The 25,044-nt window shown below is 49.7% G+C and overlaps 1 protein-coding gene across 6 annotated transcripts; it reads left to right on the top strand.

The window, feature by feature from the left end:
• Positions 1–102: 102 nt before the first annotated feature.
• Positions 103–24,808, top strand: NUMBL (NUMB like endocytic adaptor protein). 6 transcript variants are annotated; one of them, XM_061139336.1, is made up of 10 exons: positions 103–207; positions 4,385–4,469; positions 6,325–6,467; positions 8,190–8,264; positions 8,351–8,425; positions 9,360–9,500; positions 14,683–14,872; positions 19,697–20,002; positions 22,058–22,180; positions 23,238–24,808. In XM_061139336.1, the coding sequence occupies exons 3-10, from the start codon at positions 6,342–6,344 to the stop codon at positions 23,861–23,863; spliced, it is 1,662 nt and encodes a 553-aa protein (XP_060995319.1). In that variant the 5' UTR covers positions 103–207; positions 4,385–4,469; positions 6,325–6,341; the 3' UTR covers positions 23,864–24,808. The 6 variants fall into 6 exon arrangements, with proteins under 6 accessions (XP_060995319.1, XP_060995318.1, XP_060995315.1 ...); XM_061139335.1 differs by having other exon boundaries at positions 104–207; positions 6,328–6,467; XM_061139332.1 differs by lacking the exon at positions 103–207 and adding an exon at positions 412–602 and having other exon boundaries at positions 6,328–6,467.
• Positions 24,809–25,044: the final 236 nt, after the last annotated feature.

Below are 25,044 nucleotides of genomic sequence, written 5' to 3'. Positions count from 1 at the left end.
GTGCCTCGTCACCGCTTCTGCCCGCCCCCGCTGGGCCGGGAGATCCGTGGGGTTAGCTGAAAGATTTGGGGATGTGGGGCGGCGAGGCGCCTCCCGAGGCAAATCTTTCGGACACAGAACTTAAGGGGATCTGAGGTCAGGGGTCACGGAGGGGAAGGGAGCCCACGCCTGGATGGACCGAGAGGAACCAGTGTCCGCGACATTCACGTGCGTGCTCAGCCCAGGACGGGCCAATGGGCGTGGCGGGGCGGTGGCCACACAGAAGGGGCGGGGCCATATTTGCGTATAGGCGGGGCCTGCTGCTCAAGGGGCGGGGTCTCTCTGCATATCCCGCAGGCGGCGGGCCAATGGGCGGGGCTAGGGCGGGGAGCCGAAGCGGGAGGGGCGCTCCTCCGCCCCTGGAACGGAATCCTCCCGGGAGCGGAGCAGGCTAGCGAGCGTGCATCCCGCACCAACCCCCGGCCCCCATCCCCGGCCCGCGTCAGACAGAGCTGCCGCCGCCGCCGCTAGAGCAGCAGCAGCACTCGGGGATCCGGGCCCAGCCGGGGCCGCGGGAGGCGGGGGCGCCCAAGCCCTGGATGTCCCGCAGCGCGGCGGCCAGAGTGAGAAGGGCGGGAGAGGGGGGCTCGGGTGGGGGGCGGCGCCGCTGCTGATGTGGCGGAGGGTGGGAGGTGGCCGCGGCACCCGGATGGAGAGGGTGCCAAGACTGGAGAGGGTGGTCCTGGTTGGGGGGTGGTCCAGGAATACGCTCCGCTCCAAGCCAAATCTTGGGAGACAGGGGTCTCGGGCACAGGCCCTCTCTTGCCCAGGTTCTGAAGATAGGGATCCCAGAAAGAGATCTCCCCCTCCAAAAAAATCAAGGACAGGGGGACAGCTTCTAGGTACAACTTCCTAGGCAAGATTTTGGGGATGGGGTCTAAGACACAACCTCCGTAGGAAGCCAAGGCCTCTAGGAGGGGATTCCACACCAGACACAATCCTTACCCCTCCCTGCCTGAAGGGGTCTCTGAACACAACAACCCTCTAGGCAAGGTCTTGAGAATGGGGTCCCTGAGCACAGCTCCCCAACCAAGGCAAGGCCTGGGGGGATTCCAAGCACAGTCTGTCCCCAGGCCTCAGAGGCATCCTGGGCAGAGCATCGCCCCCACACTTGGGCGCTGTCCCAGGAACATCCCTTTCTCAAAACAAGGTCTCTGTGCCTGGGACCCCATCCCCCTCAAGCCTGAATAAAATAATGGGAATTTCAGGCAAACCCCCCCACACACAAAAAGGCTTGGTCAAGGGTCCCAGGGCACAGGTCTCCTGGGCCACCCTCTTTGTCCCGGGGGCTGCCCAGCTGTCTGGGAGGGGCCCGAATCGCAGACAATCCACCGCCTCCCTCTTCAGTTCTGGCCCCCCAGGCTCCAGGATTCAGGCTGGGCCAGGGGGCGGCTCCCTAGGGACCTGGTACAGCCCTGTCTGTCTGCAGTGTCTGCCGTGCCGGTGACGGTGGCTTTGTGTGTGGTACCTGGGGGGAAGGGGGGGAAGCCAGCGATGGGGAGGTGGCTAAGAGTGTGACCCTGTGTTTTTGTGACTGTGGCTGCCTGTGTGTGTCTGTGTGAGCTGCTGCTGGGGACTGTGAGGAATCGTGTGTGTGTGTGTGTGTGTGTTTCCTGCTTGTGGTTGTGTCTGATAGTGCCTGTGATTGTATTTGTGTGTGACCCCAGCATTTGTGTGACTGTGTTTGTATGTATGACAGCTGCTTGCTCCATGTGCAGAACCCTGTACTTTTCATTTTGTCTCTGTTTGTGTGCGTAGTTGTGACTCTGGTTGTATCTTTGATTACATCTTTTGTGACCCTCACATATGTACCTTGCTAACTCTAACTGGATATGTGACAGTATATCCATTGAGTCTGGGGTTGGGCATGTGTATGGCTGACTGAAGATGTGGGTGGAGTTGTGACTGGAAGTGGAGTTGTGTCTATGACTCTGTGTCCATGTGCGACTGTTCTGACTTCTAGTCTTTGTGGTTGTGTCTCTAGCTGATTTTATATGTGTGTCACCCATGTGTTTGTCACAAACACATGGGTGACACAACTCTGCCTGCAGTTTTGGGTGTATGACTGGCTTTGTATATGAAGTCACATTGTGCTTATGTGACAGGTTGTGTTCTGGCACTGTGACTTGTATATTTCTGTTCATAACCACATCCATGTATGTGATCGGGGTTGTATAAATGACTACATTTAGGTCTGTGTGTTGATACTGATTCTGCATTGGTAGTTGTGTATGCGTGATTTGGGTTATGTATTTGACTTAAGAGTCTGGAACCCTGACTATTAATAGTGAGTTATTTAATTGCATGTGACTCAACCTATAGGTGGGTCTGTATGTGCTGGCACCAGGTGATTGCGTGTGTTTGTGGGGGTGTGTATGAGACTCTGACTTCTATATTTGTGTGTGACCTGCATGTCTGTGACCCTGTGTGACTCTGCCTACTTGTGTCTGTGTCATGGTCTGTAAGATTGTGAATCTGTAGCAGTGCAGCTGTTTGGGGTGGGTGGGTGTGTGTCCCTGCAGGCATGCTAGGCTGCTTTGTTGAATTTGTGTGATTTGGTGACAGAGTGAATGTCTCCTGACAGCACACATGTCTCCATCCGGAACCATGTCTTCTGTGTAAATGTAGCTATAAGTGCTCCATCTGGGTGTGTGAGATGGAAATTGTGTGCTGGTGTTTCTGTGTGTGAGATATGGTGTGTCTGTCCACATGGGGCTGTGATTGTACATGGTCCTGTACTTGTCTGTGTGACCTACGTGTTTGCAGGAACAGAGACTGTTTTTCTGGGATGATGTGACATAGTACAGCTGGGAGTTGGATGGTGGATAACTGCAATAAGATGTACCATGACTGTGATACATGGCTGGGCAACGGGGACACTCCTGGGGTGGGACTTTGGATACATGACCATTTCTGAAATGCGTATGACTGACTCTGAGCCACCAACTGTCTGGCTGTGTCTGAGTGGGGCTCGGGAAGATCTTTCTCTGGATGGTTGTATGCTTGTCTTGAGTTTGTGTGTCTGTTTCTCTCTAATGCATGGGCCATGGCCATCAGGGTCCCTGTTTGTGGTTGCGTATGGAGGACCATCCATAAAAGTGTGGCTGATACTGTGACCAAAGGTATGTCTCTGACTGGGATGTATGACTGTGTAACAGCGTATGACTAAAAAGGTGTGTTGGTGTGACCGATACAGTTGGGGTTAGGTGTCCTTGTACAGCCATGTGCTGGTCAATGACTAGACACATGTGGCTGCAGCTGGGTGTGACCAAACGTGTGTCAGTATGTCTACATGCATCCCTGACCGGATGTCAACAGGCAGCAGGGGAGCTGTGTGTGAACACTGTGTGTGCCTCGGTGCTAATAGGTGACCTCCAGCAGGGTGTGATTCTTCATGGGTGGGTCTGTGACATGAATATGTTGGATGGGTGCCTGAGGAAACAGCTCTCGTTGGGTGTGGTTGTTCACGGGCTGCCCTGGTGGGTGTGCCTGGACCCGGCTCTTTGTATGTGGCGGAGAAAAGAGAAGCGAGCGAGTATCAGTTGCTTGTATGACCAGACATTTGTGGCGCTGCCGAGGCAGCCTGGCGCTCTGTATGTGTGTGTGTGCCTCGTTGCTCAGTCATGTCCGACTCTTTGTGACCCCATGGACTGTAGCCACCCTCCCAGTCTCCTCTGTCCATGGGATTTTCCTGGCAAGAATACTGGAGTGGGTTGCCATTTCCTTCTCCAAGAATACTGGAGTGGGTTGCCATTTCCTTTTCCAGGGGATCTTCCTGACCCAGGGATTGAACCCGCGTCTCCTGCATTGCAGGCGGATTCTTTACCTGTGGACAAATGGTCTGTAGCAGAGACTGTGTGTCTGTGAACATGGATATATGGCCAGATATTTACAGTGGCTGTGACTGTCGATGTGTATCTGTGTGATCCCGTGTGTGTAGCTGTGGTTGTGTCTGTATGTAACTAATTGTGCAGAGCTATAACCAGGTGCTGGAGACAACTGGAGACCAGAGTTGCATGTATACCTGTCACTGTATGTATGTGAGCAGCCCTGGACATGTGCCTAGAGGGCAGGGCCACTCCCACTCCGCACCAGCCCCTTGGGTACGGACGGCCTTCTGAGGCCAGGACACACCCAACGGATGCCCCCAAACACACCTACTCATTCCTAGGTCCTTGCAACCAGGTAGCTGATCGCCTTAGTAACAGTTGCTATAGCAACCAGGACTCTCATCAGGGATCCTGAGATGAAGGGGGGTTGGCTGATATCCAAAGAAGGGGTGAGGTAGAGGACTGAGCCCCACCCCCAAGCCAGCTTCTCAACTTTCCCTCCCTTCCTCGGGCAGGGCGGACCCAGGAGGCCTGAGCAGCATCTGCCCCCTGCCCCCTGTGGGGCCCTGGGGCCCCCTGAAATCTCCAGGACGGAGCCAGGTGAGTGGCCAACTGGGGACTGGGTGAAGGGTGACTGAGGGGGTGGGTCTGCCTAGCATAGCCAGAGGAAATATCCCTGCAGTCACACAGGCTTAATCACACTTATGAGTGGACATCATCGAATGACTTTTGTCACATTCAAGTGACCTCCTTCACAGACTCACCTACCTAGACTGTGTCACACACACACACACACACACACACACACACACACATTCAGACACACAGCAACATCTCTGCACGCACTGGTGTAGGGTCACACAAACATGCAGACACAATCCTCAACAACATCCAGACTCCCTCCCAGGCGAGTGCTACAGACTTGAGGACTCTCAAGAAATGTCCTCTTATCCAATTTCCCCAACAACACGCACAGACCCACACTTTACAGACCACAGCCAGACTTTCACAAGCAGATCCACCCTCACAGACAGCACCCATGTGCTCGTGCCTTTATAAGAGCTACACTTTTGCACACACAGTCTCACAAATAATATTCAGCACTGTTATAGATAGTAGCCACATTCTCACACCATCACACCTTCATAAATAACACTCACAATGTCAAAGACAACAGCCTCATGTCCTCACATACCCCCACAGACACATGGCTGCATACAAACACACTCCCAGAACAACACTCACAGACCCACACTCTCTGTAACAACAACATGTGATCTGACCCAGACACACTGTCACAAACAACAGCCATGGAAACACAGCCTCACCACCAACAGCTTCACTCTTAGACAGACTTGGTGTTTTGAGTATCTCTCACAGACACACATGTCATGGGCAACAGTCATCAAAGACAACAGCCACATCCTCACACAGACACACAGCATCAAAGATGACAGTCATAGACATGGCCTTTCAAAGAAAACAGCTTCATGCTCAAACACAGACCCATGCTCACAGGCAACATTCCCTGACACACACTTACCGCCACTCTCTTTAGCCATGAGCTTCAGGGACACTCGGACAACAACCACAATCTTGGCCACAGACATCCCCTCAGACAGCATTCACACACACACTCTCAGACTCATAGACACAACCATTCTCAGAGCTGCCTCCTTCCACACAAGCTTCAGCTGTACACACACTCACAGACAGTAGTCGTCTGAGCGGTTGTATCTGCATCAGAGACCAGCCCGTCCCCAACACTCTCTGGCCTGGGCTCTGAATCTCAACCCCTGGACCTTCTGTGTCCCCCACCCCGCCATTTGGACCCATGCAACTCTCAACTCCTGTGCCCTCTGACCACCTCTGACCTTTTACCCCTAAACCCCCTGACCTCACGGCCCCTGACTGCTATGCCCTCTACCTCCCAGGTCCCCCACTACCTTAACTTCCCATCACTTTGGATCATCATGCCTCTTGACTGTCACATCTTCAAGCTCCAGACCCCTAAAAGCTGTGATTCAGGACACCCCATCCCAGAACTCCACACCCCTTAGCCCTATGCCTTTTTTTTTTGGCCTCACCACAGGGCATCTGGGATCTTAGTTCCCCGACCAGGGGGAACTTGTGCCCCCTGTACCCTCTACGTTGGAAGCACCCAGTCTTAATCACTCACCACTGGACAGTCAGGGCAGTCCCTAGCCCCATGTCTTTTGAATCCCTGCTGCCAATTCTCTCACTCCCCTGCCTTCCAGGTGCCCCCTTGCCAGGATCCCCTAACCGCTGCTGATCCATGTCCCCCAAATGTCAGATCCTCTGACCCAGTGACCCCCTAACCCTGTAACCCTACTGCCATGTTACCTGACCCTGTGCTCCCTGCGTGTTGTTTTCCCCTCCTTGAGCCCCATGCCTCTGACCCTCGCCCTTGACCTGCACCCCTGTTTTGTGTCAGCAGACGGGGTGGGCACCATGAACAAGCTAAGGCAGAGCCTGCGGCGGAGGAAGCCAGCCTACGTGCCTGAAGCGTCGCGCCCACACCAGTGGCAGGCGGACGAGGACGCGGTGCGCAAGGGCACGTGCAGCTTCCCGGTCAGGGTGAGTGGGCGGGGCTCGGCTGGGCGTGGCTGCAGCTGTATGCCAGGGGTTTGATGTGCGCATGCGTTCCAGTGCCCAGGGAGGTGACTGAGACAGCCTGTGTGAAAGAGATTTGACATCCGCAAAGAACTGTGGATCCTGCAACATTAGCGTCCCCCTCCCCCACCTGGGTCCTTCACAGTTGGGGTTAAAACCCAAGACACATTCTCTTGTGCCAGGAAAATATTACCTGCAGTGTGTTGGGGGGCGCATCCCGCCTGGAATCACGCTGTTCTGTGGGAGCTCAGTTTCCAGGGAAGGCACTAGAAGGTCACAAAGATTCTGTAGCATTTGCAAAGCCCTCTACTGTTAAGTGGGCTTCCCCGATACCTCAGTTGGTAAAGAATCCGCCTTCAATGCAGGAGCCCCCGGTTCAATTCCTGAGTTGGGAAGATCATCTGGAGAAGGGATAGGCTACCCACTCCAGTATTCCTGGGCATCCCTTGTGGCTCAGCTGGTAAAGAATCCGCCTGCAATGCGGGAGACCTGGGTTCTATCCCTGGGTTGGGAAGATCCCCTGGAGAAGGGAAAAGCTACCCACTCCAGTATTGTGGCCTGAGAATTCCATGGTATAGTCCATGGGAGTCACAAAGAGTCCGATACTACTGAGCGACTTTCACTTTCACTACTGTTAGGTACTTTCTGGTTTAGACCACCACGACCCTTTACAACAAACACTAAAATTTATATGGGAGATGGCAAGATTCAGGTTCAAATCTCCACTCAGTCTTTTCCTGGTTAGGAGACAACAGATGATGGTCACAGAACGGGGGGTCCCCCACCCCACACACACATACTCGCCTCTCCTACCCACCCTGCCTTATTTTCCCTTCCCCTAGAAGTGGATCTTGTGTGAGGGGCTATTGAGAGGTGCAGGAAATGCTGGAGAGAATGAGGACTGGAAGGCGGCCAATAAAGGGTGTTTTACTAAACTACAGTTGTGAGCGACTGAGTTTGATGCCACTGGGGAACTCTGGGAAATGGAACCATCCCACCCGCGGGGTGAGGGAGCTGGAGCATGTGTACCCCAGCTCCCATCAGTCATTGCATGAGGCCAGCCCTCAGGCGCAGAGGCAGACAGTGTCACTCAGAAGGACACTGAGATGTGTTAAGAAAGCCCAGGGATACAAGAGAGGTGCACACGTAGAGAACAGACTTGTGGACATAGCGGGGGAAAGAGAAGGGATGAATTTGGGAGAGTAATATTGACATACGTATACTACCATGAATAAAATAGATAGCTATTGGGAAGCTACCGTATAACCCAGGGAGACCAGCTTGGTGCTCTGTGATGACCAAGAGGGGCGGAATGGGGGGTAGGGGGTGGGTGGGAGACTCAAGAGGGAGGGGATATATGTACAGCTGATTTACATTGTTGTACAGCAGAAACTAACACAACATTATAAAGCAATTATATCACACACACACACACACACACACACACAAAAGCCCAGGGATAGAGGCAGAGTGAGAATCACTAGTGCGAGCTGTGCTTCAGTTTTCTCACTTGTCTATCTGGGAGGAGAATGGAGTTCCCCACCTTGTAGGTCTGAGATGCAGAGTAATGAGTTAATACACACGATGTGCTTAGGACATTGCCTGATAGGACTTGCAGCCCAGTGAACACTAGGAATCATTGACGACTGTGCTTGTTTCGTGTCCTCCCTTCCCTTCCCCACCAAGTACCTGGGCCACGTGGAGGTGGAGGAGTCGCGGGGGATGCACGTTTGTGAAGATGCTGTGAAGAAGTTGAAGGCAGTGAGTGAGGGGCTGGAGCAGGGAGGGAGCAAGGTCAGAGCAGGAGAGGCGGCCCTGACCACGCCCTCTGTCTGCCTGCGTTTCAGATGGGTCGGAAGTCCGTGAAGTCTGTCCTGTGGGTGTCAGCCGATGGGCTCCGGGTGGTGGATGACAAGACCAAGGTAGGAGACCTGTGGGCCTGGGAGTGGGCACCAGTGGGCCCCCCTCTCCTCAGCCTGCTCGAATGGGGCCTTCTCACCCACCTCTGGGGTGTCCCTCCCTTGGAGACCTTTGAGATTCAGCTATGTGCCCCTGTAATATGTCAGCACACCTCACAGTCATAATTCAGGATTGAGTCCTGTGGCTATTTGTGAACTGGCATGGAGTGTGGGTGAGAGCACAGACTCTAGAGCAGTTGCCTCAGCTGGTCTTCCAGCCCACCCACTTTCCAGCTGGGTGACCCCGGGCATGAAGGGGGCGCAGGGTGAGACATAACCCTTGTCATGCCTCACTTGCCTCATCTGCAAAAATGGGGATAAAAGTGGAGCCTACCATTCAATGAGAATGTGTGTGCAAATAGTTTAAAACCATGCCCGGTATAGCAGAAGTGTTCCGATCAATAAATGTTAGCTGTTATGTGCTTATTGTCCATCTGCCTGGCCAGATGGAAGCACTGTGGACCAGGACCTGAGTCTCTGCTTACCACTAAATTCCCTGCCCCTAGCCCAGAGACTGCCTGGGAAGCCAGCCAGCACGTGATGACAATTAGGTTAATGACTGAAAAGGATTCACCCCCTCCAGGAAGCTTTGCCGGACTCCGGTCCAGCTTGGGTCAGGCACCTCATCTTGCTCCCAAAAGCCCCTGCACCTCCCGGATCCAGCCCTGAGCCCTCTGCCCATCAAGAGCAGTGTGGCTTGGACTCTGGCCTGTCTCCCTTGGGTGATGACTATGACTCCTGCCCTAAACTTGGGAGCCCCATGTAAACAGGGCCCACAGCTGTTTCAACAAATGCAGGGTCCCCAAGCCATTTGGGACGGACACAGTGCAGACACGAAGGGAATACTGAATGAATACATGGGAGACAGTTCATATTCCTTTCCTGGCCTCCCTCCCAGGACCTGCTGGTGGACCAGACCATCGAAAAAGTCTCCTTTTGTGCTCCTGACCGCAACCTGGACAAGGCTTTCTCCTACATCTGCCGTGATGGGACCACCCGTCGCTGGATCTGCCACTGTTTCCTGGCGCTCAAGGATTCAGTGAGTACCACCGAAGCCCAAAGCCACCTGACTCTTTGACTCCCATGCCCTGGTATTCCCAACTTCAGCCCTCTGTGTGCTATCAGGCAAGTCACTCATTTTACCTCTCCTCTCTGTCCTCATCTGGAAAAGGGGGTGTGTTCACAGTCTCTGAGTGCGTGCGTGCTATGTCACTTCAGTCATGTCTGATTCTGTGCGACCCTATGGACTGTAAGCCCGCCAGGCTTCTCTGTCCATGGTATTCTCCAGGCAAAATACTGGAGTGGGTTGCCATGCCCTCCTTCAGAGGATCTTCCTGACCCAGGGATCAAACCCACAGCTCTTATGCCTCCTTCATTGGCAGGCAGGTTCTTTACCACTAGTGCCACCTGGGAAACCCATTCACAGACCCTAACAGAGGATTATTGTGAGACTTGATGGGTTTGATACAGAACAAATTTGGAACAGGAATTTGGAACAATACCTGGCATATAGGAAGCACTCAGTAAAACATGATTTATCATCATCCTCCTCGTTGTCAATAATTCTTCATGTTTCTCTAGCTTTTCTCATTTGAGGAGCATATACATACAGTAACATGTACAGATGACCCAGGCACAGCTCCATGAATTTTTCCTTATTTTGAAATTTTACTTATTTATGTATTTTTGTCTGCACCACGGGGCATATGGGATCCTAGTTCCCCAACCAGGGATGGAACCTGTGCCCCCTGCAATGGGAGCATGGAGACTTAACCACTGGACCACCAGGGAAGTCCCAAAGTAATTAAAGTGTACGATTTAGTGACATGTATATTCACAATGCTGTTTACACAATTCCATCACCTCTATCTAGTTCCAGACATTTTATTACTTCTAGAAGACACCTCATACCCATTAAGAAGTCACTACCTGCTTACTATCTCTATGGAGTTGTCTATTGCAGACAGTGTGTACAAACTGAGTCATATAGTATATGATCTTTTATGACTGGCTTCTTTCACTTAGCATAATGTTTTTAAGATTCATCCTTGTAACATGACTCAGTATTTCATTCCTTTTATTTTTATATTTTATTTTTTATTTTATTTTATTATTATTTTATTTTTTATTTCATTCCTGTTAATGAACAAATAATATTCCATTGTATGGACATACCACATTTTACTTTATTTATCCATTGATGAACATTTGGTTTGTTTCTACCTTTTGGCTATCTATTATGACTCGTGCTTCTATGGACATTGGTATACAAGTATTTGTTTGAATACCTGTTTTTAATTCTTCTGGGTATGTACTTAGGAGTGGAATTGCTGGGGCATATAGTAAATTTCATTGTTTTAAAATGGGGTGTGGTTGCTTTACAACGTTGTATTAGTTTCTGTTGTTTAGTGAAGTGAATCAGCTATATGTATACATATATCCCCTCTCTCTGGGACCTGCCTCTAACCTCTCATCAATCTAGGTCACTGCGGAGTGCTGAGCTGGGCTCCCTGGGCTATACGGCAGGTTCCCACTAGCTATCTGTTTTACACATAGCAGTGTGCATTTTTTGAGTAATTGCCACATTGTTTTCCTTGGTGGCAGCACCATTTTACATTCCCACTCACACTGTATGAGGGTTCCAAGTTCTCCATATCCTTGTCAACACTTTTTTTTATTATAGCCATCCTATAGATGTGAGGGGTATCTCATTGTTGTATTTCCCTGATGACTAATGATGTTGGGCATCTTTTCATGTGCTTATTGGCCAACTGTACATCTTTTTCAGATAAATATCTATTCAAATCCTTTACCCATTTTTAATTGGGTTGTTTGACTTTTTACTGTTGTGAGAGCTCTTTATATATTCTGGATAACCAGAAACTTAGCAGTTGTGTGATTTGCAAAACTTTCCCCTCCTTCTGTGGGGTGTCTTTTCACTTTCTTGATAGTGTCCCTTGATGTACAAACGTACACATTTTGATGAAGTTCAATCTCTCAATTTTTTTCTTTTGTTATTTCTGTTTTGGGTGTCATCTATCATATCTAAGAATTCATTGCCAAATCCAAGGTCATAGAAATTTACCAAATGTCTTATTCTAAGAGTTTTATAGTCTTCTTGTTCAGTCACTCGGTCATGTCCGACTCTTTGCGACCCCATGGACTGCAGCACGCCAGACTTCCCTGTCCTTCATCTCCTGGAGCTGGCTCAAACTCATGTCCATTGAGTTGGTGATGCCATCCAACCATCCAACCATTTATAGCCTTAGCTCTGATGTTTAGGTCTTTGATCCATTTTGAGTTAATTTTTATAAATGATGTGAGGTAGGAGTCAGCCTTCATTTATTTTTCATGTGAATATCCAGTTGTTCCAGGATCTGAGTTCTCAGTTTTCTGGTCTATATGTCTGTCCTTACGCTAGTATCACACTGTTTTGCAGTGACTACTTTAGCTTTGGGTAAGTTTTTAAACTGGAAAGTGTGAGTTCTTCTACTTTATTCTTTTTCCAAATTGTTTTGGCTGTCATGAGTCCCTTGCAATTCCATAAGAATTTCAGGATCAGCTTTTCCATCTGTGGAAGAGCACATTGAGATTTTAAAAGGGATTGCATTCAATCTGCGGAATGCTTTGGAAAATATTGCCCTTTTAACAATATTAGTCTTCCAATCCACAAACACAAGGATGTATTTCCATTTATTTAAATCTTCTTAAATTTCTTTCAACAATGTTGTGTAGTTTTCAATGTTTACATCTTTTATTTCCTTGGTTAAATTTATTCTTAACTATTTTATTATTCTAATGGTACTGTAAATGGAAGTCTTAATTTCATTTTTGAATTGTTTACTGCCTATGTATACAGATATAACTAATTTTTTCATGTGTTGATTTTGTATCCTACAACTGTGCTGAATTTATTTATTTGCACTAATTGTGGCTCCTTTATGATATTCTAAGTATATGATCATGCTTTCTGCAGACAGAAGTAATTTTACTTCTCTCTTTCCAACTTGGGATGCCTTTTATTTCTTTTCCTTGTCTAGTTACTCTAGATAGAACTTCCAATACAGTGTTGAATAGAAATGATGAAAATGGCATCCTCATCTTGTTTCTGATCTAGGGGAAAGCTTTGTCTTTTACCACTGAGGATAATGTTAAGTGTGAGTTTTTCATAAATGTCCTTTATAAGGTTGAAGAAATTCCCTTCTATTCCAACTTTTGTCATATGCTTTTCCTGTGAGAATCAAGAGTCATGTGGGTTTTTTTTTTTCTTTCATTCTATTAATGTGGTTGATTGATTTTCATATGTTAAACCAACCTTGCATTCTGGAATAAATCTCACTTGATCATGGTGCATAACCCTTTTAATGTGCTGTTGGATTCAGATTGCTGGCATTGTGTTGAGGATGTTTGTCCTCAAATTTAACTTTAAGAGGCAACTGAGCATCTTGTTTCTGGGAGAAGGAAATGGCAACCCACTCCAGTATTCTTGCCTGGAGAATCCTGTGGACAGAGGAGCCTGGTGGGCTGCTGTCCGTGGGGTCGCACAGAGTCGGACACGTCTGAAGCGACTTAGCAGCAGCTGCAGCAGAGCATCTTGTTTAGGGAACAGAAGTCGGACATACCTCATCAGAATCCAAACTCTGCCATTCACTTGTTATAATGGGCAGGTTGACCGAACCTTAGTTTCTTCATCTGTACAATAGGTTCACAAGGTTTTCCACCTCCTGGCACTCTTGTGAGGATTCTGTAAAAGGATGCAAACCAGGGCTCAACCCAGGGCTACACAAGATTTTTGCTGACATATATGTGGGTTTCCCTGTGCCTGGCTTTGTGCCACATGCCCTGCATAGATTCATTCACCTTTCTTGCAACAACCCGATGAAGCGGGTGCTATTACAGCCCTCATTTTACAGATGTGGAGGCTTGGATACTGGAAGTGATTTTCCTGAGGTCACACAGCTGAGAAATGGGAAGCCAGCATCAATCTCAGGCTCTCTGGCCTTTGTTGTTGTTGTTCAGTTGCTTAGTCATGTCCAATTCTTTGCAACCCCATCAACTGCAGCACACCAGGCTTCCCTGTCCTTCACTATCTCCTGGAGTTTGCTCAAACTCATGTCCATTTGAGTCAGTGACGCTGTCTCTGGCTTTGGAGCCTCTCAAGTAGGCAAATTTGAAAGACTTGTACAGTCACCAGTCACTTGTACACCCCTCTACCCAGATCTGGCAATTAACATTTGTCTGGACTTATATCACTTACCTGAAGATCAGTCCTGGGTTTTCATTGGAAGGACTGATGTTGAAGCTGAAACTCCAATACTTTGGCCACCTGATGTGAAGAACTGACTCACTGGAAAAGACCCTGATGCTGGGAAAGATTGAGGACAGGAGAAGGGGACGACAGAGGATGAGATGGTTGGATGGCATCATCCACTCAATGGACATGGGTTTGGGTAGACTCTGGGAGTTGGTGATGGACAGGGAGGCCTGGCGTGCTGTGGTTCATGGGATTGCAAAGAGTCCGACACGACTGAGCGACTGAACTGAAATCACTTACCTACACATCTTATTTTTTGATGCATTTCAAAGTTGCAGACATCAGAATACTTCCCCCAAACACTTCAGCTTGCATACCAGTAAGCAGAAGTCGTATTTGTTTCCAGCTTTCTTTTTTGACTTCAAGTTGAGGCACGTGGGATCTTAGTTCCCTGGCCAGGGTTTGAACTTATGTCCGCTGCAGTGGAAGCACGGAGTCCTAACCACTGGACCACCAGGGAAATCCCTCCAGCTCGTCTTCTTTTGAAGTGAAATTCATGCTTCCAACAAACCTTAAGTATACTTTTGTCGAGTTTTGACAACTGTGTACACTGTATAACGAAACTGTGTAACATCAAGATCTAGAACATCGCCACCAACCCAGACTGGCCCCCTGGTGCTCCATCAGTACCCATCCGCACTCTGTAAGAAACAACCACTGTTCTGACGGTTTTTCATCACAGGCTTAGTTTTGCCCATTCTGTAAGTTCACAGAGAGTAATACAGCTCAACAGAGCCATACAGTCATTACGCTCTTGTCTGCGGCTTTTGTCCCTCCTCGTGCAGTTGTGCCCGGGGCCCAAGAGAGGTGAAGGGACTCGGGGCACCCAGCTGCTGGAACCCGGGGATCCCGGCCTCCAGTCTGCACCACACAGAGTCGCTAAGCCCAACTCCACCTCTTCCCTCAGGGCGAGAGGCTGAGCCACGCGGTGGGCTGTGCTTTTGCGGCCTGCCTGGAGCGGAAACAGCGGCGGGAGAAGGAATGCGGGGTCACGGCTGCCTTCGACGCCAGCCGCACCAGCTTTGCCCGCGAGGGATCCTTCCGCCTGTCTGGGGGCGGGCGGCCGGCGGAGCGAGAGGCCCAGGACAAAAAGAAAGGTGGGTGCTGCCCGGCGGGCGTGGCAGGGCGTGGCGTGGCGGGGCGGGGCGGGGCGGGGCGGGGCGGGGCGGGGCGGGGCGGGGCGGGGCGTCGGATGGGCCGGGGGTGTGCCTAAGGGATGGCCGGGGGTGTGCCTAAGGGATGGCCGGGGGTGTGCCTAAGGGATGGCCGGGGGTGTGCCTAAGGGATGGCCGGGGGTGTGCCTAAGGGGTCCGGTTTGGGTGAGGAGAGCAGGGGTGCAGGGGTTCTACAGTTTACAAAGCAGAGGAGAAAACACACAAAAAACAAACCCCCAAACAAGCCACCCCAAAAAAGAAAAATAAAAACAAAGCAAGGCACCGACCACGAAGTCTGGTTACAGTTTCTGCAGCGTTCTTGGGTTTAAGGAGTCCTTTGGGCAATATTCTACCGGCCACAAACCCTGGCAAAGCTCACCGAGCGCTTTATTATCTGCTAACCCAAGGAGGTTCCCAGGCTTTTCAAACTGTGTATCCACCCTGTTAATGGGTTGTCGAAGTCAAATTGCTGGGTTGTGGTTGGCATTTTAAGAAATAAAATGGAAAACGACAGAAAAATATCAGCGTAGGGGAATGTAGTAAGGGTAAGTGTAGTTATGTACTTTTATGTCAGTGGGTCTATGTGCGTGGTGGGGGAGGGGGGCGGGTTGCCAGGTAAAAAGTATTTCTTACTGTGGATTGCTGTCATGAAAGTTGGAAAAATATCTGGCAGGCTCTAACATTCTAGGTCAAAGGCAAACAGTTTGTAAGTTCTCAAACTGTGTTTTTTAAATATTTGACTGTATTATGTGTTGGGTCAAAACATAATTTTTTTTTTTTTTTTTTACTGTGGATTTTAGTTTTTAAATTTTTGGAAAACACTGCCTAGAATTACAAAGAATTTACCATTGGGATTCAGGATAAAGGAGACTGAAGAGATTTGACAGATATTATTAATAAAAAATGCAATGTTAGATCATGTATTGGATCCTGGATATTATATAAATATATGTATTCAATGTTCAATTCACTATATATATTTTGAATATATATATGTTGAAATATATATTAATATCCATAAAGAATATGAGTAGAAAGAAGTTGGAATATGGACTCTAGTTTACCTAATGTATCTTATCCATGTTTAATTCCCGAAGTGAGAAATTATACTGTGATAAAATTCTTTACAAATTATTTATTTTACATATAGTAGAGTGTATCTGTTAGTCTCAAACTCCTAATTTATCCCACCTCCCACTTCCCCTTTGGTAACTATAGGCTTGTTTTCTATGTCTGTGAGTCTATTTCGATGTCTGTTTGTTTTTTTTCCTAATTTTACTTATTTATTTATATTTGGCTGTGCTGTCTTTGTTACCTGGGCTTTTCTCTAGTTGCAGCAAGTGGGGGCTTCTCATTGTGGTGGCTTCTCTTGTTGCAGAGTGCAGGCTCTAAAGCTTGAGGGCTTCCGTATTTGGAGCAAGAGGGCTCAGTAGTTTCTGCTCCTGGGCTCTAGAACACAGGCTCAACAGTTGTGGCACATGGACTTAGCTGCTCTGTGGCATATGGGATCTTTCCAGATCAGGGATGGAAACTCTGTCTCCTGCGTTGGCAGGCAGATTCACTGAGCCACAGGGGAAGTCCTATTTCTGTTTTATAAATAAGTTCATTTGTATCATTTTTTTAGATCCCACATATAAGTGACATCTTTGATATTTGTCTTTCTCTGTCTGCCTTGCCTCACTTAATATGATCATCTCTAAGGCCATTCATGTTGCTGTAAATGGCATTATTTCATTCTTTTTTATGGCTGAGTAATATTCCATTACACACACACACACACACACACACACACACACACACACACACACCACATATTCTTTATCCATTCATCTGTCAATGGACAGATGGTTGTTTCCATGTCTTGGCTGTTGTGTGCAACTTAAATGTCACAGAAAGACAATTATGGAAGGAGAGACAGATCAAATGCCGTAACAAGTTAATGCTGGGGAACATTGGTTAAGAGAACCTGTGTTCTATGTGTTCCATTTTTACATCTTTTCTGTAAGCTTAAAACATTTCTAGCTGAAAAGTTTAGAAAAAGTTAGGAAAACAAGTTTTTATCACTTGCTATAATATTCAGGTTTACAACGTCTGTTCTTCTTGGTAAATTATGGGACCGCTTACAAACCTCTTGACAAATTTAAAGATTTCTTCATAGCTTACAAAATATTTTCTGTTTACATCATCTATCAGAATTTGTAAAGAACTTTATCAGTGACAAAGCAGATTACAAAGTGTAGTTAACAGAGGGCCTGAATATAGATATTTTACTGTTTGCAAAAGAACACACTGGGTGGGTAAGTTTACTACTTATATAGGATATTAGAATTTACCAAGAATGTCATGTGCTTTAGAGTTTGCAATGGATTTTGCTGTTTCCATCCAAAGGATACTGTAATTTCCAGGTAGAAAGCATTTTAGAGTTTGCACCGCAAAAATGAGAGTTTACGAAGTGTGGTAATATGATTTGCTGAATACATCACCATGTTTTGCCCGATGATGCACTGATTCACAGTCTGGAGGCACCGCACGTCTACAAAAGAGCTCTCTTCAGTTTAGGAGATAGGGAACAGTGCCCTTTCCACAAAGTTGTTTACCAAGCTTTTGTGGGATTCCAGAGCAATTGAACATTCACTGTCTCAACTGAGGCTCTCAGGAGGCCTGGGGAGGCAGCAGGGAGATGTTTATTCCAGGTTCAGTTGGGGAACCTGCAGCCCAGAGATAGGAGGAGACTTTCTGAGGCCCCAGGTGGTGGGGGCAGAAGTGGTTTAGTGGTTCTTAACGCATCCCAGCCTGGCTCCACTGCCCCGAGTCTGACCTGGGGGAGGGCCTCATCGCCCCCTCGTGGACGATGGGAGAAGCGCTGGGCGGCCTCCCTGCCTGCCTTGTGCTTAGTCACTTCAGTTGTGTTAACTCTTTGCGACCCCATGGACGGTGGCCCTGATGCTGGGGCTCTAGCGCTGGCGAACGACGAGCTGATCTGCGCGCACAGGGCACTGATGCTGTCGCTGTCGCTGGCAGCAGGTGGCTCCATCTCAGACTCTGGGAAGTCAGGGAACAGGCCCAGGCTCTGCCCTTGACCCCCGTTCTGCAGGTGGCCCTCACAAGGTGTGTGGGTCACTCTGCAGTAACGAAATGGCCATGGCTGCAAAAATAACAGTGCGTGTGTGTGTGTCACACCCGAGTGGTACAAGAGCCAAGCAGTGTGTGACTTGGGCCTCCGTGCACAACTGCACGATGAGGGATAAAACCCACAGACAAGAGCATAATACTCTATGGCTCTGTTGAACTGTATACTCTATGGGAACTTACAGAATGGGCAAAAGTAGCCTGTGATGAAAAAAATACCAGAAAGGTGGTTGTTTCTTAGGGAGTGGGGACTGACTGAGCATGAGGGGATGGTCTGGGTTGGTGGCAATGTTCTAGATCTTGATGTTACACAGTTTCGTTACACAGTGTATACAGTTGTCAGAACTCGACAAATGTAAACTTAAGGTTTGTAGCCAGCATGGGGCTCCTCTGTCTGTGGGATTCTCCAGGTAAGACTACTGGAGTGGGTTGTCATGCCCTGTTCCAGGGGATCTTCCAACCTAGGGATCCAACCCGCGACTCATCTCTCCTGCATTGGCAGGCAGGTTTTTTACCACTAGCCCCTGAGTTTAACCTCACTAGCACTCATCTTCCCTGGTGCTCAGAGAGTAAAGAATCTGCCTACAATGCGGGAGACCTAGGTTCAATTCCTGGGTCGGGAAGATCCCCTGGAGGAGGGCATGGCAACCCACTCCAGTGTTCTTACCTGGAGAATCTCCATGGACAGAGGAGCCTGGCAGGCTACAGTCCGTGGGGTCACAAAGAGTCAGACATAACAGTGTCTAAGCACACACACATAGCACTCAGGCTGTGGCTCAGGTGAGGCCACGTGGGAGGATGGTTGTGTGTTTGTGTATAGGCAGCCATTTTGTGCTGAGTGGGGAGACCGGGTACCCACAGAGGACAAAGAGCAGCCCCAGAGGGGAGCGATCCCAAGCTGAGGGATTGAAACAATCTGGAAAACTCCTCAGAGGAAGTGTGCCAAGCTGGGTCTAGAACAATGGGTAGCAGCTGAAGGAATGGAGGAGGTACTTGAGGCGGGAAGAATGGTGGGAGGCAGACAAAGAACAGAGCAGATGGAATGACGGAGGATGACAGCATCACATGGAGAGAGCAGGCCAGAGGAAGAGGCAGGTTAGCACAGTCGTTTGGAGCTCAGATTGTGGAATCAGCCTGCCCCTTCCTTCTCAGTGTGGCTCAGGCAAGTCTCTTGCCATTGCTGGGCCTCAGTTACCACGTGTGTAAAATGGGGTAAAATAGTTTCAACCTCATTGGGTGGCGGTGAGGATTGAATGAGTTCATCCTTTCAAGGCACTTGGAACAGTGCCTGATACATTGGTCATGCACCAAAGAAGTGTTTGTTAAATTGATTAGAAAGGGAGACAGGAGATCTCAGAGGGAGAAATAGCAGAAGCAGCAGAGGAAGATGGATGGAGGACAGAAAGCTTGAGACACACAGAGGGTCAGGGTGGGTGATGACTCCCCATGGGCCTCCTGGGGAAAGTGGTCTTGGCTTGAGTGGGGATGAGGGGCACTTCAGGGCTCTGACGAGCTTGTCTTAAGGCCAGAGCACGTGTGGTGAGGAAGGCAGCATTGGGAAACAATCAAGGGGACTGAGGAGAGGCCGCCATGCCAAGGGGAAGTATCTAACCATCTCTCTCTCCCCCATGTCTCTAGCAGAAGCAGCAGCTGCCCCAACTGCAGCTCCTGGCCCTGCCCAGCCTGGGCACGTGTCCCCAACACCGGCCACCACATCCCCTGGTGAGAAGGGTGAAGCAGGCACCCCAGTGGCTGCAGGCACCACTGCAGCTGCCATCCCCCGGCGCCATGCCCCCCTGGAGCAGCTGGTTCGCCAGGGTTCCTTCCGTGGGTTCCCAGCACTCAGCCAGAAGAACTCGCCTTTCAAACGGCAGCTGAGCCTACGGCTGAATGAGCTGCCATCCACGCTGCAGCGCCGCACTGACTTCCAGGTGAAGGGCACAGGTGAGCCCAGGACTCTGCAAGAAGGAACATTGGGATCAATGCCCCTGACTGTTCTGATTAAGAGATAGGGAAGAGGTGGTACACATCATGATTGATTAGCACAGTCTGCCACAGGCAAAGGAAAGGTGGAACGCATCATGATCAATTAGCAATGTCTGCCATCAGTTTGGGCGAGGAGAGAGGTAGTGTAAGCTGTGATCCATTAGCAATGTCTGCTCCGGGTAAGGGATCGCACAAAGGTGGCTCAAGTCATGATCAATTAGTACTGTCTGCTGTAGTTAGGGACAGGAGAGAGGTGGCGTACATCATGATTGACGAGCAAAACTTCCCTGGGCAGGGCAGAGGAGAGCAGCTGGGCCCGGATGCCATGCTGTTGCTCAGGAGGAGACTGAAGCACCATAGGCTAATACTCCCTTCCAAGCTTTTGACCAGTAGAGCCATGAGATACAGGTGAAGGATACAGGTTCAGAGCAATGTCTGTTTAGGGCAGGGAGAACTGAGCGATGACGGACATTACGGTCTCCTTACAGTGTCTGGCATGAACAAGAAAAGAGAGTAAGGTGGCACACCACGTGATTAATTACCAAAATTTGCTTTGGGCAAGCAAGGAGAGCAGGAGTATTACATTTTGCTCAAGAGATGACTCCCAGAATTTGGCTTATGGAAGCAGGAGACGAAGGGCACAAGTAGTCTGGGGATCATGGAGTCAGGGAGCACAGTGACGGATTCGTCATGTTGCTTGTGGATAAAGGACTGTGGGAGGCAGCACCCATATATTGATTAGACATGCCTTCCTAGGAGAGTGACAAGGCAAAAGGAAGTATGTCATCATTGATTAGCAATGTCTGCCACGCTGGTGATAGGAAAGAGCCAGTAAAAACGCCCTTTTATGTTGGAGGAAAGATGGCATTACCAGTCCTTTCTTCCAGCATTTGGCCAGTAGAGCCACGAGGTCTGTCCGGGTGAGGGGTAAAGTGAGCAAAGAGTTTCACGGGAGAAAAGCATAGTGTTTGATTACTAATGTCTGCCGTGAACCAGGAAGGGGAGAGACATGGCATATGTCATGATTTAAAAACAACGTCTGCCGTGGGGAAGAGAGAAGAGAGGTGGCATGGAACTATGTTTTGCCCGAGGGAGACAGGCAGGAGGGCTGCCTTTCCTCCCAGCTGTCAGTGAAGTCATGCTGTCTGGCTCGCTCTCCTGTTCCCAAATGCCAGATCTGTGACACCTCCCCCTTATGGCCCCGGGGATTGGTGTGGGAGGTGTTGATCTGTATCCAGGAGGCTGGGCTAGTCCAAAAGGTGACTGCAGAGCAGGTGCCAACGCTTGTTGGGAATGACGCATGCTCACTCCATATCCTGCAGCTCACTCCCGTGTCCTGCACACACCCTCGCATTTGCTGTCCTCATTAAGCAGCCTGCCAGTAAGCACACCCCCAGGGCTCTCACATCTGCTCTCTGAGGGGGCAGACACCCCAGACTTTGTGGAGGCCTCGCGCGCCTGTAGCCACTTGCTTGGATGTGACTTGCCACCCAGAAATTTCGTAGACTCACACAGATGTCCCAGTCTGCTGTGGGTGTTACGGTCGGAAGTCACACAGTGAGAGAGAGGAGCAACCGAAAATCACATACACACACAGAAGTTGCAGAACCAGGTGTGACCATTACACACACTTAGAAAACACATACCCAATACAAACTATTATATATAAAATAGGTAACCAAGGCCCTACTGCATAGCACAGGGAACTATTAATATATTCAATATCCAGTAATAAACCATAATGGAAAAGAATATGAAAGCGAATACACACACACACATATATATGTACAGATGTATGTATAACTGAATCACTTTGCTGTCACATACTCCTGGCTCTTGCACCACGCAGGTGTGACACACACATGCATGCAGTTATTTTTGTGGCCATGGCCACTTAGTTACGGCAGAGTGAATCCACCAATGCACACACCTGGTGAGGGCCGCCCACAGGGCTGGGGTCAAGGGCAGAGCCCGGACCTGTTCGCTGACCTCCACCCTTTCCTGACTTCCCAGTGCCTGAGATGGAGCCGCCTGGTGCCGGCGACAGCGACAGCATCAGTGCCCTGTGCACGCAGATCAGCTCATCGTTCGCCAGTGCTGGAGCCCCAGCATCAGGGCCACCGCCAGCCTCGACAGGTAAACTCTGCCCTTCTCCTGAGGCAGATGCCCTGCAGTGCTGATCCTGCATCCCCCTGCTCCTTTCAGGCCCACGGCAGAGACTCTGGGAATCTTGGAATCCCACAAGCTTGGATGGAACTCTGGGTCATCTAAGAGCTATGAGATTACCACAGAAACATGGATCATTCAGTATCATCCTAAAATCATGGAATCAATCACTGTAGAACCATGGAATCATCTTAGAACCATGGATCATTTAAGAGCTATGAATCGTCGTAGAATCATGGAATCTACCACTTTAGAACCATGCACCATCTTAGAACCACAAGGTCATCTCAGGGACATGAGTTCATCCTAGAACCATGAAATAACATAAGAATTATGGGATTAGAACTTTAGAAGCGTGGGATCAATGTTTAAACCTTCCTGTCTTAGAACTGTAAAATCTAGACACCTACAGTCTTTGAATCACAAGATATTAGAGCCTAATAGATTTGGAGCCACAAAACCTTGGAATCTCACAGCCTTGAAAGCCAACTCTCTGAGAAAATAATGCCATGCAATCCCCCTCGAGCCACATGCTTATTCTAGAACTGGGGAAGCACCTTGGAATTCCAAACAATGTAAATCTCTAGAATCTTCGAAAACACAAGTTTAACACAAGTTAAAACTACTGAAACTTACCCACCATGTTAGAATAGTACATTCTGAGAAAGAGCCATGTGATCTTAGAATCTTAGCCTTCTAAAACAATACTGTCAAAATATTAGAGCCAAGGGTAATATTGGAAACTATTTAATAACAGATTTGTTACTGACCAACCAGAAGGGAAGCCAGCCTGTGTGATTGTCACCCTTGCCTATATTTTTCCATCTCAGGACCTTAGAATCTCAGAACTGAATTTTCTGAACCTTATGTGGTTCAGGAGGGGTCAAGTCATTTGTCCAAAGTCCGTGAAGTTAATGAGGAGCCAGGCTAGAGGCAAGGCAAGCAGCCTGGTGCAGAGTCTGGTCACCAACCTGGGGTTCTCTCTGCTGCAGCCCACGCCCCCTAACTGCCCCTCTTCTCTCTCCAGGGACTTCTGCCTGGGGTGAGCCCTCCGTGCCCCCTGCAGCTGCCTTCCAGCCTGGGCACAAGCGGACCCCTTCGGAGGCCGAGAGGTGGCTGGAGGAAGTGTCCCAAGTGGCAAAGGCGCAGCAGCAGCAGCAGCAGCAGCAGGCAGCCCCTGTGCCCACTGTGCACCCCGGCCTGCAGCCCTTCCCTGCCCCCGTGGGGCCCTTCGACGCCACACCTGCCCAGGTGGCCGTGTTCCTGCCGGCCCCACACATGCAGCCCCCTTTTGTGCCCGCCTACCCAGGCTTGGGCTACCCGCCCATGCCCCGCGTGCCCGTGGTGGGCATCACCCCCTCACAGATGGTGGCCAACGCCTTCTGCTCAGCCGCTCAGCTCCAACCCCAGCCCGCCACCCTGCTCGGGAAAGCTGGGGCCTTCCCACCCCCTGCCACCGCCAGCGCCCCTGGGGGCCAGGCCCGTCCACGCCCCAATGGGGCACCCTGGCCCCCGGAGCCAGCACCGGCCCCGGCCCCTGAGTTGGACCCCTTTGAGGCCCAGTGGGCAGCGTTAGAAGGCAAACCTGCTGTGGAGAAGCCTTCCAACCCCTTCTCGGGCGACCTGCAGAAGACCTTCGAGATTGAACTGTAGCCTGAGCCGCCCTGCCCACCCCGTCATCTCCGGGTGTCCCACTCCTCGGAGTGGAGGCCCAACCTCTCCCCTAGTCCTGCTCCCTCCCATGGCCCCTCTAACGCCTTCTCTCGACCACCTCCCACAACCACTACGGAACTGACATTGTGACTCCCAGGTTGCAACGGGATGGAATTCAGGGACGGACCCAGCCTGGCTAAGGGACCCATTTCTCTGCCAGACTTAGACTGATACAACCTCCTTTCCCCTCACTCCAGACACAGGGGGATGGCCACAGTCCCACTGAGCGCCTTGGTTCGAGCTACATTTCCCTGTTTCTGTTGTTGACCTTCTCTACCTTCCAGTGTTGGGTGGGATGGAGGTGGGATACCCACCTCGGGGCCCTCGCACGAGTGCCCACGCCCAGGTCTGATCATCCCACCCCCGTACACAGCACAAGCGAAGGGCTCCCTTCTGCCCACCTGCTGCGTTCACTGCCAATGCTGTGCTCACCCCTCCCTTCCCCTCGGGGGGCCCACCTCTTCTTTGGACCAAGATCTCAAGGGATTAGGGGGCCAAGTCGGGGGGCCAGGAGGTGGAGTAGGGGGAAGGGGAAAGGGAAGAAGAAGAAGCTCAGTTACCTCACGTCGGTGCCCGCTGGGGAGGGGTTCCAGGAAGAAGGAAGGGGTGCCTGGCGGGTACTTTTCTATCTTTTATTTCCAGATTTTTTTGTATCTAAACTTGCAGATTTGTATTATACAAGGACAACCAATAAAGGAAGAATATAATGGTGCCCCTCGAGAAAGCAGGGTGTGTATCCAGGGGAGACGGTGTGGAGACCGAGCCTTTCCTCCCAGTTATCTAAAACCAAAGGGAGTAAAAAGGATCTCCCTGTGTACTAACCTCCGAGTCATAGCATGGTAGCAGGTAACCTAGGACTCAGGAAGTGGATATTAGTGGGCACCCCAAATTAATCACCCCATTTCTAATTCTTACAGATTTTGAACCAAGGAATTATGTATATATGTGTGTGTGTGTGTGTGTGTGTGTGTGTAATCTGCTGCTAATAAGTTTAGTATTAATATTTTAAATAATTAGGTTTGGAATAGCACAGCTTTGAGCTGACTTCATGTTCCACCAATTACATTTTACGTAACATAGGCCAAAGTGTCATTTGACATGGCAGCACGTTTTTAAGTTTC

This window comes from Dama dama, chromosome 4 (assembly GCF_033118175.1).
Source record: "Dama dama isolate Ldn47 chromosome 4, ASM3311817v1, whole genome shotgun sequence".
Taxonomy (NCBI): domain Eukaryota; kingdom Metazoa; phylum Chordata; class Mammalia; order Artiodactyla; family Cervidae; genus Dama; species Dama dama.
This window is presented reverse-complemented; position numbering and strand designations above follow the sequence as displayed.

Bases quoted from the DNA above. Each gene is read 5' to 3' on its own strand.
- NUMBL (XM_061139331.1), top strand. From the start codon at position 579: ATGTCCCGCAGCGCGGCGGCCAGA. The intron at 8,426-9,359 runs GTAGGAGACCTG...CCTCCCTCCCAG, and splicing joins TGGTGGATGACAAGACCAAG to GACCTGCTGGTGGACCAGAC. The intron at 9,501-14,682 runs GTGAGTACCACC...CTCTTCCCTCAG, and splicing joins TCCTGGCGCTCAAGGATTCA to GGCGAGAGGCTGAGCCACGC.